Here is an 18,980-nt window from a genome sequence, read left to right on the forward strand (position 1 = left end):
GTCCCTTGCTGTGGAATGCTCTTCCAGCAGAGATTCAGCAGGACTCCTTGCTGGTAATTTTCTATCATCTCTTCCAGGCCCTATTCACTTGCTTATACTTTTCTCCATTGGGTCAGTTTTTAAAAATTATTTTCCATTTTTTAAATACTATTTTATATTGTAGTCATATGAAGGGGAGGTCAACAAATATTTTACACACACACACACACGTGTGTGTGTGTGTGTGTGTGTGTGTGTGTGTGTGTGTGTGTGTAATGACAGCAACTGAATGACAATGTTCAACCCCAAGGGATTTTCACAGCAGCCAACAGGTTAAATAATCAAGTCAAATGATCAATTTTAAAATTCAGAACAGAAACTTATCAGAGGTAACATGTCTCTTTGGGGAAGGCATTCCATAGACAGGGTGCCCTTCACCCCTACCCTCAAAAACCCTATCTTGGCCACCACCAGCTTCACCTTAGATGGCCAGAGTATCCAAAGGGGAACCTCAGAAGAAGATCTAGAGGTCCAAGTAAGTTCACGTAGAAGCATACAGTCTTGTAATACACCGGTAATACACACAGGCAGACAGATGGGGGAGGAGACATGGTTTCCACCCTTGATATTAAGCCTCACTAGTCTCAGCTCCACAGGCATTAAGTGCCACTACAAGCCGACATAAATTTTCCTGATCATTTCAATAAGGCGTGGACTTGCTCTCAAAACCAAGTTCAGGAGCTAGGGTGCCTGATTACTCAAACAGAAGGTTCAATGTCTGGTATTTCACAAATCATTATTTATTCAGTCTGTGAATATTCTGTGGTCCTCACCTGAACTGTCCTTTACTCCGACAGGTCGAAGCTTGGGGACACCACCCTGGAAGAGGCCGCCCTTTGGTGGCAGAGGGGATGCGCCAGAGTTGTAGCCACCACTGCCCTTGGATTCTGGAAGAAAAAGGCCCCTGGATTATTTATTTAGTTTCTAAACACATTTTTTAAAAAATATCGCCTTAGGAACATAGGGAACTACCTTATTCTGAGACAGACCGTAGATCCAAGCCGCTCAGTTCTGTCTATGGCGCCGGGCAGTGCTTTCCTCCAGGGTTTCAGGCAGGAATTCCCTTCAGCTCTAACTGCAGGTGCCAGGGATTGACCCTGGGGCTTTCTAAGTACTGTGGAACCTCTACTTACCACCATAATCCATTCTGGTGGCCCGTCCTTTAGGCAACATGGGTCGCTGGTAGAAGCACTGTTGTGTGCATGTGCAGATGGTGGCAGCCCCTTCTGCGCATACGCGGATTGCGGCAAACCCGGTATTTACTTCCAGGTTTACCGTGGTCGCAACTTGGATCGGGCCCAAGTAGAGGAGGTCGTAAGGAGAGGTTCTACTGTACACGAGAGATGCCCTAAAGAGACACTCTGCTCTACACTACACTGAGCCATGGTTCTTCTCTTCTGGGCTTTACATAGGCAGCTTCCACCATATTCTTTTACTCAAGATGCTGCTTCTCAGCACGTGGGCAAGGCAAAGACCCAATGATATTGGAGTCATCTCCTCCTGAAGTGGCAGTATGAAAGCAGAGAAGGTAATAACTTTACTGCTCAAGATCACATGGGTATCAGACAGCGGCTGCTGCCTAAAGAGCTAAGCACAAATACATCATAGGCTGTGCATTTACCTTCACGCCAGGATTTAGAGACACCTGTTTCCAAGGATTTAAGTGTGCAGCTGCCAGTTCTATTTTACTGCTAACTGCAAAACTTTATTTCAAGCGTTTGCACCACTGGGACCTGTGCAGTTTAGGAAGTAGTTTCCTGCCTTTCTTCAGAGAACAAAGAGAACATTTTTTGCAACTACAAATGCAGACAGGAGAGTGCTGCTTGTGAGCTTCCCAGAGGCATCTAACTGGCCACAATGGGAATGCTGGATTAGACCTTTGGTCTGATCCAGCAAGGCTCTTCTTATGCTGGCATACAGAGGGGGGGGCATGCAGGAACTCATGCTGCCAAACTAGGAGGCTTCTATGCTTTACGCTGCCAGAGGGAACGATGGCCTCAGTCACAAAACAAAGGGACTGACTGCAGAGCCTTTCCCCCAACAGATCAAGGGAGAGAGCTATTGACAGCTCAGTCCATAGAGTCTGAGACTCTTCATCTCAGGGACGTGGGTTTGAGTCCCACATGGGGCAAAAGAGTCCTGCATTGCAGGGGGTTGGACTAGATGACTCTCATGATCATTTCCAACTCTATGATTCCACGACGGTATGCAATCCAGACCACCCAGTTTGCTATGAGTGAGTTCAACACAGAAGGTACCTGCTGAGAAGTGACCTGAGCAGGGCAGTCAGTTCTGAGGTTCTGCTCAGGAGTTAAGTGGGGAAATAGGCTGGCAGGCTGAGAATGACTCACGGCGTATGCCAGCAAATGACTCCAGGTAACTCAAGCGAGTGAACCCAGCCACATGCGGCAGTGCACGGGGAGGAAGAGTCTTCCCCTTCCGGCCCTTCTGTCTTTCCCCAACTCCTCATACAGCACAAAGCCAGATCAAGCACACAGCGTATCCAACAGACAAATGTAAGCAAAAGCCTCACTCCAAGGGCAATCTTATGGGCCACAGCCCTCTCCCTCCCCACCTGCCTCACCTGATGCCTCTGTCCGTAGAGATTCTAGGCCATTTTTCCTCCCATACCTGATGCTGAATTCTTTTAAGAGTGAACGCTCAACAGAAGGGCTGAGCACCATCTGGAAATTGGGGGGGGGGGGAGATCACCGAGAACTTTCCCAATTAGATAGCAAAAGATCTTATTGCAATTGCCCCAGACCCCATGCTTACTCTCAATGATGGGTGCACTCCGGTCATTGACTTGGGTCACCTTTTTCAACTTGGCCCCTTTACAGATGTCTTGCAGCAAGGCTCCCCTCCCTCGCTGCTCATCCCTGTTCAGTTTTGGAGGGTCTGTGTTAGCCTGAAAGGAGAAGATCGGCAACCAGGTTAATTGGAGAAAGGGAAGCTAAGCATAGGAGTAGTTCTTGTGAATGCTTTTCAGCAGGGCTCTTTGTATGGGGACAGAAGGGAAGCATGCAGGGACAGGAGGACCACCTACCTGATTGAAAGTTGGGGGTGGGGGTGGTCCAGGGGGAGGGGGAGGAGGTATAGGCATCTTTGCCCCACGCCCTGCCGACTCAGCGTAAAAAGAACTTTTGGTCACTCATAAACCTGCAATGACAGGGGTGAAACAGAAAACTGTTACAAAGGAGAAACAACAGCAAATGAAATAGCAGGAGGCAGTGACGGAACCTGGTGGGCATTGTTGCAGTTTCATACCCACTTCACTACCGTAGCTGTCACGAGAGAATGCCATTGAGGAATGTATTTTATTCAGCCGATTAAAAAAGAGTATTTCATGCAAGATGACTGCAAGGCAGTTGAGAAAATAAACACAATAGAAGCAGGAGCACCACTACATAATAATTAACACACCAGGATAAGAACTAAAATGCTTTAAAGGCGAGGGGAAATGAAGGTAGCTGCAAGCAAGCTTTGAAGCCGCAGACCCAGGAGACACACATGCAATACAGACCAAATTCAAGACAACATAGGGGCACACATGGAGGACAACAGGTAAATCAAAATTATCTGCCTTAACTGAAAAAGTGAAATGCAGTTTAAGAATAAAAATGACAACTCAAATATTCCACACACACACAAACACACACACAAACACACACACACAAAGCCACCCCACTTTTTACTGGATTATCAACAGAGATTATTATTATTATTAATTGAATTTATATACCGCCCTATTAGTGATGTGGGGTGAGAATATTCTCTGCTGGAAAATTCTCCGAAGAATATTCTCCACAAACTGTAAATTCTAATGTAAGAACCAGTTTTACAACATTTTAAAAATCTAGTAAATAAAAAGTCAAGCTGTGATACTGCCAGTGTAAGTAGTGTAAGTTAGTGGCAGGCTTAGTGATTAACATGAATCATTCACGTTGAATTTTCAATTTCAAGTTTGGTGCAAAAAAATGTGAATTCAATGCATTGCCCCACTAAATAAAAGTATCTGTACAGTTTTTGGTTGCCATCTAAACACGTTTACCCATGAATGAACATGCATAATAACTAATTATATCATTTTAATGCATTAAAATGAATGTTCTCCTATTTTAAATTAAAATTCTCTAATATGCTCATTAATCGAGAATATTCTCGAAAATTTAACATCACTATGCCCTATACCCAGAGGTCTCAGGGCAGTTCACAGAATAAGATTAAGGAAGGACCTTTTTATATTGTGCTGTCATTTAACATTGCTGGCATTCTGAGCTGCTCTCTACCATCTTTTGCATAAGCCACGGAACTAGCCAACGAAATGGAAGGATAAAGGAAAAGAGTGGCAGGTAGAAGTCAAGGGTGCTCATACCTCTGTACAATATAAAGCATTTTAGCTACGGTACCCAGATTTCTCATTTATTTTTAAAACCCTTTCTCATACAGAGGTACCGTACTTTTCCATGTATAAGACTATATTTTTTTCTTGAAAAATCATGCTAAAAAATTGGGGTCTTCTTATAGATGGGTAGTGAATAGCGTGGATGTTTGATTGGTTGCTGCTGTGTCTGTTAGCAGCTATTGTGTGTGTGGTTGGTTGCTGCGTCAATGGGTGGTGTTGATTGGCTGACGCTGTGGCAATTGGGCTGGCGATCGTCTTATGCACGAGGGCATCTTACAGATGGAAAAGTACGGTAAATAGCCTCCTAAAAAGTGACACTCTGAACATAGGTATACTACAAATTTAATCAGGTTTGAAAGAAACTCATTTAATTGCCACAGTTCCCAACCAAGGAAACACCCAGGCAACTATAGTCTTGTGAAGAGACCGAAGGTCTCTTAACAACATACTCAACACTCTCCCAAATCGACCGTTCCGACAGTTCTCCGAAGGAAGCCGTGACCATTTAAGTGATATAAAACTGGTTTCGATTTGTAGAGCAGATTGACTCATAATGAAAACCGTCCCTCGGTGAATATATTTCATGAACACAACTATAGTAAGTGAGCCTGGAAAATTCCCAGGATCGAAAGCACTTCAAGTCTGGTTGGGGGGAGGGGATTAAAAGAATTTGACATGTTCCTATCCTATAACTGGGAATAAGAATGTGCAAGGATGCTTCTGACACGTCCAAGTGCGGGCCAACCTATACCCTGGAAAAGTGAACAACAGTTCAGTTTTAATACAGCACTGCATTAGCTGGCGGTGCTATAGCAGGCTTTGCATAACCTGATTGACAGGCAGAAACATCCGCCACCACGTCACCACAGACATACTTCGGACGAAGCAGATACAGGAAGAAGTGGTGTGACTCACCCTAGATACACAATGCCGATACCTGTCAGAAGCACAAGCCCAATGACATCCAATTACCAGTCGGAACTATTACAGACAAGCCAGTCTAATGCTAGTGGAATGCACCCGGTTTCAGCACCTGCCTGCCCAAGGAAGGGAGTTGCAGCAGCTTGAGGCAAAGCAGAGGAATGGAGTTCTGATGAACTCCAACCAAGAAGGAGTTGCCAAGAAAGCTGACTCCCCTGAAACCCTCATGCAAGGCAATTCATAATAGTACTTAAGAGACCGGATACCTTTGCCAAACTCCAGCTCTGCCAGAGGAGATGTGAAGCTTTTTAAAATACTGGCCAAAAAGCAAGTCCAATACTGAATGAAAAAAAGCTTGCAAGACCGTAACTCCAGGCATCTCCACCCCCCCCCACCCCCCTAAGAGCAGGCAAAAGTCATAGCTGTCAAGTTTTCCCTTTTCTCACGAGGAAGCCTATTCAGACTAAAGGAATTTCCCTTAAAAAAAGGGAGAACTTGACAGCTGTGAAAAGTAGGCATTTCCCAGTCGAAAGGCATGATCCACTAAGAACGTTTCCCATACGTGAAATTAACAGAAGCTGCAAGAACACACATCTATTCTGGATATGCTCTAGGGCACCTGCAGGTTCCAAACCTGGAAGAAGAAAAAAACTTTGTTTTTAAAGAAATGCTTCTGACCTTCGTGGATACAGAGATGTGAAAGAGGATGCTTGCATCAGCTATTTCCCCTAAAACATAGATTCCCAAAGTGGTGCCCTCCAGATGTTGCTGGACTACAACTCTCAGCATCATTGATCACTGGCCACACTGGCAGTGGTTGATGGGAGCTGCAGTCCACTATCACATCTGGAAGGACCCACCTTGCCTATCTCTGGCTTCAAATATCCAGGGAACAGAAAATATTAGGTGCTTCCAATTTCAACTTTCACGGAAAGAGATACGCAGGCTAGGTGGAAGGCAGGAGCATTTCCTCTAGAAAAATCGTTTTGCTGTCCTTTCCCTAAGTACAGCAATGACAAACACAGGACTGTACAGGAACAGAGAATTATTGTATAAGACTAGGTTTTTCCCTTAAAAATAATGTCAGAAATTAGGGGGCATCTTATACATGGATACATCCCCCCCCCAATTTTCTTAAATCTGAGTCCTCAAAAATAGGGGGCGTCTTATAGACAGAATAATACAATAAATGCACTGGGGGTGAAACACAATGCAACAAAGCACCCCACAGCATACAATCCAAGTTTGCAAAGATGGTCTCACAACCCATCCTTAAACAGTTCTTGCAAATAAAGTCATTAAAATCACCAGCCTATCGGATGTTTTGCCAGCCTGTTTGCCTCCACACACCCTTGGCTAGTTACTTGTGGTCCCCCAAAAAAGAAAGGGGGGGAAGGAGGAAGTGTTTCGTTCATGTTTTCCTACTTGGTCTTCTAAGGAAGATTCCTGTTTGCCACAGACAATCTGTCTAGTGCCAGGGTAGGCAACCTAAGGCCCATGGGCCAGATGCGGCCCAATCGCCTTCTCAATCTGGCCCACAGACGGTCCAGGAATCAGCATGTTTTTACATGAGTAGAATGTTTCCTTTTATTTAAAATACATCTCTGGGATATTTGTGGAGCCCGCCTGATGTTTTTACTTGAGTAGAATGTGTGCTTTTATTTAAATCGCATCTCTGGGTTATTTGTGGGGCATAGGAATTCATTCATTCCCCCCCCCCAAAAAAAAGTCCAGGCCACCACATGGTCTGAGGGATGGTGGACCGGCCCACAGCTGAAAAAGGTTGCTGACCCCTGGTCTAGTGGTTACCTGCCAACCTTCCTTAAACTGCGACAGGCTGTCTAGAAGTCATCACTGGAAATCTCAGCTCTGCCTGGTAAGACAGCAGCAGTTGACAAGAGATGGCGCAACCAAGCACCCGAAACTCTGGCAAAGTGACTGAGCTTCAAAGAGACAAACCTGGAGAAGTGTTGCCACCATGTTTCACACCATTAATGAAATGGAAACACTCTCCCTAATGTCAAGTCCTTTTTTTTGGACCAGTGATATGTTGTTTGACGTTTAAGTCGGTCTCCCTTAAAGCTGGCTGGGCGATACTCCACAAGAATATACACGCTTCTTTCCATTGCTTATTTTCCTTCTTCCCGTCCCCACTTGTTTGCAAATCAGGCGCCTCTACCTTTTATTGTTTAGAGCAGGCTAGCTATTAGAACTGCAACCCGATTAAACAAATGTCAATTCATTGTCAGACGTCTCTGCCCCAACCAGCTGTTGTTATAAGTATTTCGTGCTACCAGAATCTATGCACCCTCTGCCTCATTACTTGTGGTCAATGTCTACAAGTTCACTGGTGCCGAAAGGACAGGCAGTCTAGCCCAACCTGCAGCTGTCCTCAGAGAGCTTCTTTTCTCTGCCTGGAATATCAGATCCCCTTATTTACTCAGATCTCCAATTTAGGAATAAAAATGCTTGATACTAACATATTCAGTATGAAAGCAATCAAATCAGAGAAATGTACACCCAAGGCTAGATATTTGCCACCACTCAGCCATGCCTTTAAAAAAAAAAAGTTCATAGCATTGTACGATGGAAGTACTAAAAGATCCTCGCAACTACTTGAAAGGGAATAAAATTGGATGGAAAATAAAACATACCTAAGATAGGAGCTTTCAATCAAGAAGTCATAGAACACAATTTAGTTTGTTTCATCTACTGAAGCTCTGCCTCTCCGATTCCATTCCTGTTCCAACTCTCATCCCAGTGTGCAGTCACACACTTGGGTTTACAAGCATGCAAAGATGTACATGCCCATGATGTGACTACAATGTTATGGGGGCGGTGTGACAGTTTCAAAGCATGGGAAGTGACTGGTCCAAAGGCAGCAAGCACTCAATTAATCACGCAGTCTCTGGGAATGCATGTGCTGCAAGACATGTAAGCTGGCAAAGATAGCCGGAGCTATGCCTAGCATGAAAAACCCTTGACTGACTGATGGAGTTTGGCCCATTGGTTCGCTTGCTGTATGTAGTAAAACACTGGGGTTTTTTCCTAAGCAAAACACTGAATCAAGCAACTGTGGAGCAACTTCCTTCAGTCTCCTCTGCTTTTGGCTCGTGAAAATTTGGTTATTAAACTGTGCACATGATTACTGGGGTGGAGGGGAAGGATCTGAAGTGGTTTTAGAACAGGGGTCCCCAAACTAAGGCCTGGGGGCCGGATGTGGCCCAATCACCTCCTAAATCCGGCCCTCGGACAGTCCAGGAATCAGCATGTTTTTACATGAGTAGAATGTGTCCTTTTATTTAAAATGCTGGGTTATTTGTGGGGCATAGGAATTCGTTCATATTTTTTGTCAAAATATAGTCCGGCCCCCCACAAGGTCTGAGGGACAGTGGTCCGGCCCCCTGCTGAAAATGTTTGCTGACCCCTGTTTTAGAATTTACAAAAAGCACCAAGTGAAATCGCGTATATTTGAAACACCATTGAAAAGGTATGCAAACACTCCATTCTGCCCCTTTTGTGATGTTTTCATGTCACTTCCAGGTCTGGCGTGATACGCACAAAGTGAACATGCGTAAATGGGAGGGTTGCCTGTATCTCAATGTGCTGATCAGCCTTGAAGGTGCCAAAGATGACCCACAAAGATACTATGCCACCACGTTGACGCTTACTAGTGACTTGTGTTGGAATTTTTATTTTTATTTTGCTATAGCACTGCTACTGTGGGAATAGAAGTGATTTAATCATAACAGATGCCCTGGCTCATTAACTTCCCAGAAACACAGTGAGCCAGATATAATCGCCCTCATTATTGCAGAAACAAGATGCTGTTTTCTCTGCCCAGCATTTACGATATTGACAATTACTTTCCTAACGATGGTCGCCTTTTGCGTGCCTCATATGCCCTAAACAGAACCAAGCAAACATGTTTACTCCCACAATGCAACCTTCTGTGAATGGCAGCAGCAAGGGAGTGATAAACGCAGCAAAACTGTACAGTATTGGTAAAACGCCTCCTCTCTCTTTTAGCTATTAACAGCTATTTAATAGCTGGTAGCAACATGGGGACAGTGATCTCTCAGACATGGGGAGCAGGCTTTAACCCAGGGGTCGGCAAGGTTTTCCTCGCCTGGGCCGGTTCACTCCAGCAGAGATCCCTCTGTGGGCTGGATCGCACGCGGCTACGATTTCCGGCATTTGCATCTGCGCAGACACAATTTCTGGCATCTGAGCATGTGCAGACGCGATTTTCGGCATCTGAGCATGTGCAGACGCGATTTTCGGCAGCGCAGAAGCGAGTCACCGTGCTGCACCACTTTAGCGCAGCGCCTGGGTACTTGCCGAGCAGGCGGCTTGGTTCGGGGGCCGGTTAAACGACCCTTGTGGGCCGCTTGTTTGCCCATAGGCCTTAGGTTGCCTACACCTGCTTTAACCTCTTCCTAGTGCTTGCTGTTCACCCTAAGCACTCTCAAATCCCCAAATTGCTAATACCTGTTAACAATGCCAACTGAGGTCTGAAAGCACAGGGTGAGACTTCCCATAAAGGCACCCAGCTAAATGACTGGGGCCAGGAGATTATGCCTTTCCTATACCTTACCAAGATCAGCCAAGAGCATCCTCTGAATGCCACTTAAAACAACACATTTGGACAGCGATGACATGCCAAGAGCCATCCCACTGACAGTCCTCAATTACAGAACTTCCCTCCTCAGGAGCTGGTGTTATATGGGGACTAAGGGACTGAACTATGTACCATGATGTCCCCAAACAAAATTCTACATCTACCATGAGCTCACCAAGTCCTTTCTCTCTGCCTCAGTCACCAGGCTGCAGAACGGCAACAGAATTGTGGTAAAATAAATATGAACACTCTAAAGATAAATGAATGCCCAATGTATCTAGTGTATCTGAAGAAGTGTGCATGCACACGAAAGCTCATACCAAAATATAAACTGTTGGTCTTTAAGGTGCTACTGAAGGAATTTTTTTATGAATGCCCAATGTTTTATTATTAAAGGTAAATGCTAATCATTGCCATTAGAACTGAAAGCAACAGTATGCTTCTGAAGACCATATGTGGACTGCCTTCTGATTTAGATAAACCAAGATGAATTTTGCTTTAATCCCAGCTGCTCGCTTATGCATACCCTCGCAGTCTATATTTGAAGTGACTTATGAAATCCAAGTATAAGCATGGAACAGTTACAAATATATTGTACGGTGTCGTTTGTGAAACTCATCTCTGTATTCCACAAAGAGGCAATAGCTTTGATAGAAGCACCAGTCATAAAGCTTCCAATATTCAGAAGTTTGGGTAACCAAGAACCCAAAGAAACTATTTCTGGCCAACTTCACCCTGATGGTAGAAAAAGAATTAAAAGTGATTTTAGAAGGTGGGCTTCCTTTAATATTTCCATACTGAGAAAAATTGCTTCTGTAAAAAAAAGAAAAGAAAAAAAAAGCTTGTCTGCCTACGTTATTACCGGTATCGCTTTTCAAAATTCTTCCTGTAGATTTTTCAGCCCAAATTTTGGCCATTGAAATATATGGATGTAAAAAGGCTTGGGTGAATAAATCTAATCTGTATGAAACAGGCAAAACAGGTGGCTGGGGGACACCCAAAATTAACCTGTATTATGAAGCCAAAGAGTTAAGGCAGGCTACATTCCTAATAACTAGCAATACATGAAAGGTATTGGTTCAAATGGAAGAAACACACAATATGGGAATTCCAATAGATGCTATTCTTTTAATGGGCATGCAAATACAGGATAAAAATGCGTTTTTTTCTTTTAATAAGAACATGCTTCAGTATTGTTATGGCTGGGGTAGGGAAAAGGTTTATATCATTTAAATGAATTTTACTTGAAACTCTGAGCCACTTGGAGGAAGGGTGTTGCAAGAGAAACTTGGAACCTTGGGTTGTAATTGGCTGGTGCTGAAACAAACCACCTCTTTTATATCACAACAAGAAATAAAGACTCAAGCTGCCCTCACTCTCAAAGATTTTGAACAGCTTGTACTTTCAAGTGTTGTTTGTTAACGTGAGAGGATGGACATCTAAACGATACAGAACATTTATGTCTCGTGATCTAAAAGAGTGTTGGGGAAATGACCTAGGAGATGCCGCAAATGACTCTGATTGCAGGGGGAATTTGCAATATTTGGGGGCATTATACCACTGTAAGATTAGCTCATATATTAAAAACATCTTCTGCAAAATGTTGCCAATGTGGTCAGCATAATGGAATGTATTTCTACCTCTGTTGAGAATGTCCTCAGGCAGCCTCTTCTGGAGAATTCGCATTTACTGAAATTAACCAAACTGCTCAACACCAGGTACAAACACTCAAACCTAGGGCTTCTCTAGAGATGAAGACTACATCCTTATGAATCACTACTTCTTCTTCTTTGGCGATCACTTGTAGCCGAGTAAGATTGTCACACGCCCCTCCTGAGCCCTCCAGTCTGTTGTTGCTGCACCAAGAAACCAAGTAGACAGAGCTGAAAAAGAACACTACCTCCCAGCTTGTCTATCCATGCCTTGGTAATTCATGCCAGGATCAAGTGCTAGAATAAAAAAGCAGGCATGCCCTGGGCTCTGCTCCTGGCCAGGGAACAGGAGCCACTGGAGATTTCATATGCCCCCATCTCCTGGACCAAGCTGATCCCATATATAAACTCCATTGCTTTCTTTTTCTCTTCTATTCCTTCTTCCTTTAATGTTGAGGACCTTTGGTCTGGGTCTTATCTTTTAGTCATCTGTAGATTGCTTAGAAAATGTTATGTTCTTTATTAGCTGCTGCTGCTACTGCTGCTGACAACAACAACACAATCGTACTTTGGAAGCCAAACAGCCTAGTTCTCAAACATTTCGGCTCCCGAATGATCAAAACCCGGAACTGACTGTTCTGCTTTGCAAATGTTCTTTTGGAAGCTGAACGTCCGACGGCACCTCAGCGGCTTCTGATTGGCTGCAGGAACTTCCTGCAGCCAATGAGAAGCCGTGCTTTGGTTTTCAAATGTTTTGGAAGTCGAACGGATGATGATGTAATGATGATGATTATTATTATTATTAACCTGGGATTTAACAGCAACATCTGTTGATAGAGTAACTCAGGAGGGTGGGGGAGGTAGTGGAAAGCGGGGCAACTTTTATGTCTCTGATCTCCCTTTCCCTGGAATGGCTTGTTTGCCCCCCTCTGCCATATCTGCTCCTTCCCTATCTGAAATATCTGAACAGGGTACACCTCCCTCCTCCCCAGGTACCAATCCTGTAGTCCAGGCACATGCTAACCATTCTTTTAAGAACACTGCAGCTACAGCAAGGCCAGAAAACAGTGATGGTAATGTGATTAGTGCATATGCAAACCAGTAAAAGGAGCAGCATTAGTAAGTTGAAGTACAATTATCAAAATCAACACACATTATAGTATTTTAACATATCACTGACCTTCTCCCCCAAAGCCTGTGGTATGGAAAGTGTTAAGAATGCTATCTGAACGGACAGTTGGGGCAAATTTCTTACAACTGCATAGTAAGAGGAGCTAAAACACTTATAAGACATGAATAGGTCATAGCAGTCTTCCCATTAACTTTTTGCCCAGGGCAAGTAACTGACTGGATCCTTACCTGAAACTGCCTTGTAACATCTAGGTAAAAGCATGGGGGCCATCTGGCATTTCTTAAAAACACACAATTTTACTTTATTTTTTGAAAGGCTGACCTACAGACCTGGAATGCTAGAAACATGAGGAAGATGGGCCTTCCAAGCCAGAAGACAAAACCAGCCCACAATGGAAGTGCTGTAGGAGACAAGCTAAGGTGGCAGGGCCCAAGAGAAAGCTCTCACATTGATCTGAACATGCCAAGTAGGGCACCGCTGTGGCTTAAATTGAATCAGCTTGCGACACAAAGGGATGATTGGATTGGCAGCATTGTCACGGGCTGGTAGAGGTGCCGCATGAACAGACATGGCTTCTCAAGCATGGCCTGAGAAAGGTTAAATGGGGACTTTGGGATGCAGGTGCCAAAACCCACAGCATCTTGCAAGGGACACCCTAAACCAAATATTGAGGGGAAAGGGTAACACTCCAAGGAAGCAGCACCTGCTTCACCCACTCCAAATTTAGTGCTATTAACTGCCTCGTCTCCTTTTACACAAAATGTTAGGGCAGCGACAAAACGGAGCAAAAAAGCTGGCTCATTCACTTCTAAAATTTTTGCTCATTCACATCGTTCCCGTATTTTACATTAAGACCCTTTCCAAGATCTACAAGGAATCTGCAAAATAGGACAGACTTTTCAAACGTGTTTATTATTTATACACGGTATTTCCCACACTACCTTTGGCAGGAATATAAACGGTGCTAGATACTTCTGCATGGATTACGATGTGCACAGAATTTCTGCTTAAGCATTCTTTATACGCAGGAATGTATTCCTCACAAGGCTGCTTGTGTTCAGTCAAGCAAGGCCTTCCTCCATTTGGTTTTCTGAAGAGGACGACGCTATTACTCCCTCTTTATGGTGGACCCTGAAAAGGGTCACAGCAGACTTAACTTTTTATACTCTGGCAACATTTAAATAACTGTTCCAAGGTACAAGGACATGTTCTTCAAACAGCAATCTCTCCTTTATTCATTCAGTAGAATGGACAGCAGGTATCTTGTGTGCGCTGTATGGGCGTGTGTCACATTTTTTATGCTCTCCTATGGGAAAAGATCCCTGAAAATATAAAAACAGAATAGCAAGCAAGGAGCTAGGCTAGAAAACTTGCTTGTTTTCAATTTGCAGGGAGTGGGGGGAAGCATTCAAAAAATGTTATCCCCACCAGCATTCTGAAGTGGAAAAGTCCACCTTATTCTGCCACATTTGTTGACCCAATCTCAGAAAGCACATTTTGCAGACTGTATATTTCAGAACAGAACGTAAGGAGAGGAGAAAAGGTTGAATACTCGCTCATAAAAGCTCCACACTTGTGAAAAGCCAGCACACGAAGGAGAAGGCATCCAACCTTAAGTGTGAAGGCACATATTTTTTGATAGCAGAGAATAGACATGCAGTCCCTAGCAGCATTCCCAAGTCCTAGGAGGAGTATACAGTGGTTCCCCCCCCCCTGAAATCAACAAGAATTAAACTACATTAGCAGTTGTTAAACTGAAATAATTCAAATAATGACTCCTTCTCCTACAATTACAGAACAGGGAAGAAATGCAATCAGTCAGTGCTGTTCATACTTGTTCTTATAAGAACTAAAGCTATCCTTAAAATAAAGGATGCAAGCCAGATGTAAACACTTCACTGGATCAATTTACTCAATTTATTCTGATGTCATCAGTATATATCCAAACACAGGAGGAAATGAAACATCCACTTCATATTCCTCAAGAAGGAGATTGATTAAAACTTGAGAAAGTGCCAAAGGAATCAAAATGCTCTAAATAACGTTAACCTATCAAGCCACACAATTTACTCGAGAAGAGCACTTATCCGGCATTGTGGCCCATCCTTCCGCCCTAAACCTGACGTATCATAAGTGTGTGGTGACCTTGAGTCACTCTTTCACAACTTGTGAATTCATTTCCCTCACACACAGCTACTCAGTGATCCAAACCCATCAATGTAATCCCAGACTAGGCTGTTACACAGACTGCCCTCAGTCTCAGGCCTGAGCCCAAAATTACCATCACTCTTAAGGATTTTGTCTACCAATACGAGGCAGCACTACAATTACCACTCCACAAAAACCCTTTGACACTTTTTGTCCGGTACCAAAAATTCATAGGCCAGGGGTTGCAAAAATCAGTGCTATAAAGGAGGTTAACATTCGGAAATTCCTAAGAAGAACCGTAACCACCACCATATATGCTGAATCATGACATGCCTAGATGGCCATGTGAATGGATTTCAGGCAACCATGATCATTCCACACAGAACAGCTCATACCGCCACGGAACTGTTGTGCTTAATCCTCATGCACATATCCACATTACATTCGTGGATAAATGAGCACACACATCACTACACTATGCAAACTTGTTACGGTTGACATACAACAGTGCTTCCTGAAAAGTTACCATCCGCCTTACCTAATACGCCTCAATATATTTATGACTTCTTGTTGTTGCTGTTTAGTCGTTTGGTCAAACTCATGTTGGTACCTTCGAGAACACTGTCCAACCATCTCATCCTCTGTCGTCCCCTTCTCCTAGTGCCCTCCATCTTTCCCAACATCAGGGTCTTTTCCAGGGAGTCTTTTCTTCTCATGAGATGGCCAAAGTATTGGAGCCTCAGCTTCACAATCTGTCCTTCCAGTGAGCACTCGGGGCTGATTTCCTTCAGAATGGATAGGTTTGATCTTCTTGGAGTCCATCGGAACTCTCAAGAGTCTCCTCCAGCACCATAATTCAAAAGCATCAATTCTTTGGCGATCAGCCTTCTTTATGGTCCAGCTCTCACTTCCATACATCACTACTGGGAAAACCATAGCTTTTCCATTAATGACTTACCGGGTATATTTCTAATTTAGGCTCATGCTAAGGAGCTGCTCAAGAGGCTTCATCAGGATTTTCACCTTCTCCAACTCCACCGTTTACTTGAGCTTTACCTAACAGCAACGTATTATTTTCTAGGTACCACAGCTATTTTAAAAGAAAGCTACCTAGAAATCACCTTACACTGTAAGCCAACTGTTCCCTATGCATACCTTTACATAAATGACTATTATCCACAATGCAGAAAGCACCTTCTATATCCAATGATGCAGGCTCTAGCACATGAAACATTACGCAGTAAGAGATGGAAAGTACTACAGTAGTCTTATTTGAGGGTTAGTTTTTTGTTGGTATAATCAATGCTAGTTCTGGCTCAATGTAGTAGTTAGCAAGCTTTCTACATCTCTGTAAATCACTTCCATACTGACCTGTCTGCCACCGTTCCCCCAAGAAACCTTGCACATTGCAGAGGATTGAAAGATGTGAACAGATCCTCAGTCCACGAAAGCGCTTCCCAGGCTTGTAGGACGTCATTATAGGAGAGCGCCTGAAACACACCCAATACTCACTTGCAGATGTGTATTAAGGGATAATCAGCAGTGGTTGGTAAGCTGCCTTTCGGGGAAGCCTCTCTGCTAGTCTTGATTTACTCTTTGAGAAATCGCTGCTATAAGCTTCCAAGGAAACCCAGGGCTCCCCAGGTAGTCTGAAAGTCACTGGTTTAGTGAGAATATTGTTTTGTTAGTTTCACTTGCTTTCGTGTCAAGTACCGTTATCCGCCCTGAGCCAATACAAGGGGGAAGGTGTACAACAAGCTGTATAATTTGAAGATTTGGATTGGTGTAATATTTTACAGGTACCTCATGCAAAGCTAACATCCCTCAGGCATTCATAAGTTACAGTTCTGCTGTATCACACTTAATACAGCAAACAACCCAAGCTTATTTAATGCAGTACGTTGAGGTGGATAATTCCGCAGAAACAGCTATATTTTCCCGCAGAATTTTTTTTTCTAAAAATGAACTATTTTATAAATCCAATTAGTAACGTATTGAATGGATACAATGAGCTGTATTCAACTAAGTTCTGGGTGAGATTAGCCCCATTAAAATTAATGAACCAGTTAGTCACATACATTAACTTCAATGGGTCTACTCTGCGTAGCACGAGCACGGAATATCATCCAATACCAGCCAAAATGGTATTTAATAAACTTTTTCTCCAGGAAGCACATTTTTACGTATTATTGCTATCGGCAAGAACATAATCAATATTCCCATATTGCATATAGGGGAAACAGAGACTTATACAGGGGACACGGATGACGCTGTGGTCTAAACCACTGAGCCTCTTGGGCTTGCTGATCAAAAGGTCAGCGGTTCAAATTTGCATGATGGGGTGAGCTCCCATTGCTCTGTCCCAGCTTCTGCCAACCTAGCAGTTCAAAAGCACACCAGTGCAAGTAGATAAATAGGTACCGCTGCGGCAGAAGGTAAACAGTGTTTCCGTGTGCTTTGGTTTCCGTCATGGTGTTCCGTTGCACCAGAAGTGGTTTAGTCATGCTGGCCACATGACCCGGAAAGCTGTCTGTGGACAAACACCGGCTCCCTCGGCCTGAAAGTGAGATGAGCACCGCAACCCCACAGTCACCTTTGACTGGACTTAACCATCCAAGGGTCATTTACCTTTACCTTTTATCACAGGGGAAACAGAGACTGTGAGTGACATGCCAAAAGTAATCAGGATGGGGGAACCTGTGGCCTTCCAGATGTTGCTACACTACAACTCCCATTATCCCTGGTCACTGACCAGGTGAACAGCATCTAGAAGGCCACAAATTTATTGACCCCTGCTTTAAAAATTACTGGAGCTAATCTGCTTTTCCAGAAGTTGCTTCCATCTCAATGAGGTAATGTTGAAATGACCCTATCCAATGGATCCTTCCCACAGTATTTCTTATTATTATCCTGCCTTTTCCCCAGGTGCCTTAGAAATAAAACAGGATAAAACATAGAAAATATGGACATTAAAAGTAATTACACACTTACAGAATTGAAATACTACAAAAAGATATACCGGTATTTGAAAATATAGCTAACAAGAAGAAGAGGAAGAAAACAAAACATCACAGCACAAGCCCTTTTCCAGTCAGTTCTTAAAGACCTGTTGGAATAATTGGCCTCCCTTCTCAGTGTTGTACCAATTACACTGGCCAGAACCCCACAATCAAGTTTAATCACCTTGAGGCCTGTCTCTTCCTCCACTCTTCTGCCTGTAATCAGAAACAAGGAGGACTAGCCTCTCTATACAACAGATTTTGGAAGATGGGAAATGGAAAGGACAAGGACAAGACTGCAGACAGAGAAAGCAGAATGTAGAAAGGAGATACTGTAGTTACTGCTCAGAAAAGAAACACATGCATTATTCCAGAACACATGCATTATTCCAAATACAGTTTATTTTATTTATTGGATTTACATCCCAGGACGGCTGACACAGTAATGGCAAAACTTTTTAAAAAAAATATCTAAAAGCAGTTTAATGAGAGAGCACACACCTCACTAAGGAGCGCATTCCAGGGTCTGAAAAGGCCGTGTCACTGGTCAGCAATACTCTGGCAGGCAGGTGCTAGAATCAAACCCAGAATTGGGACCAAACTACATTAGCCGGGTGGGCAGAACAGGGAACATGGAGCCTTCCTGATGCTTTTCATGACTACAACTCCCATCCTCCCCAACTACTGACCATTTTGACTGGGGCTAATGGGAATTAGAGAGTCCAACAACGTCTAGAAAGCACTGGATTCCCCATCTCTGCAGTAGAGCCTTCTCATGTTTACAGGTTATCCTGTACCAAAAGTAATCCCCGACAGATAATTGTACAATCTGTCTTGTTTTATAAAACTTCAAAGAAGGTTCCACACATTTTGGAATGACAGTTACCCATCACAGGCATGCAAATAGCAATACATTTAAGAGGGCAAGACATGCAAACTAGGAGTGTCATGCAATGTTGACCGCAACAGGAACAATTTACATTGCAGTCTTAAAATGCACAATACTTTGCAAAGCCAAGGGCATATCCAATTTAGAATACAGGGAAGCTGAAAAATTATAAAT

At 43.6% G+C, this 18,980-nt stretch overlaps 1 protein-coding gene across 1 annotated transcript in view; it reads right to left on the reverse strand.

Annotated features, from left to right (window-relative positions):
• The window catches only part of WIPF2 (WAS/WASL interacting protein family member 2), a 32,467-nt gene that overhangs the window by 10,540 nt on the left and 2,947 nt on the right, over positions 1-18,980 (reverse strand). Inside the window, exons 2-4 of the mRNA XM_035137044.2 lie at positions 3,086-3,198; positions 2,815-2,947; positions 813-926 (exon numbers count right to left, since the gene is read on the reverse strand). Of these exons, the coding sequence (XP_034992935.1) occupies positions 813-926; positions 2,815-2,947; positions 3,086-3,142 (304 nt within the window). The 5' untranslated portion in view covers positions 3,143-3,198. The remainder of the gene's footprint in view (positions 1-812; positions 927-2,814; positions 2,948-3,085; positions 3,199-18,980) is intronic.

Source organism: Zootoca vivipara, chromosome 13 (assembly GCF_963506605.1).
Source record: "Zootoca vivipara chromosome 13, rZooViv1.1, whole genome shotgun sequence".
Classification (NCBI taxonomy): domain Eukaryota; kingdom Metazoa; phylum Chordata; class Lepidosauria; order Squamata; family Lacertidae; genus Zootoca; species Zootoca vivipara.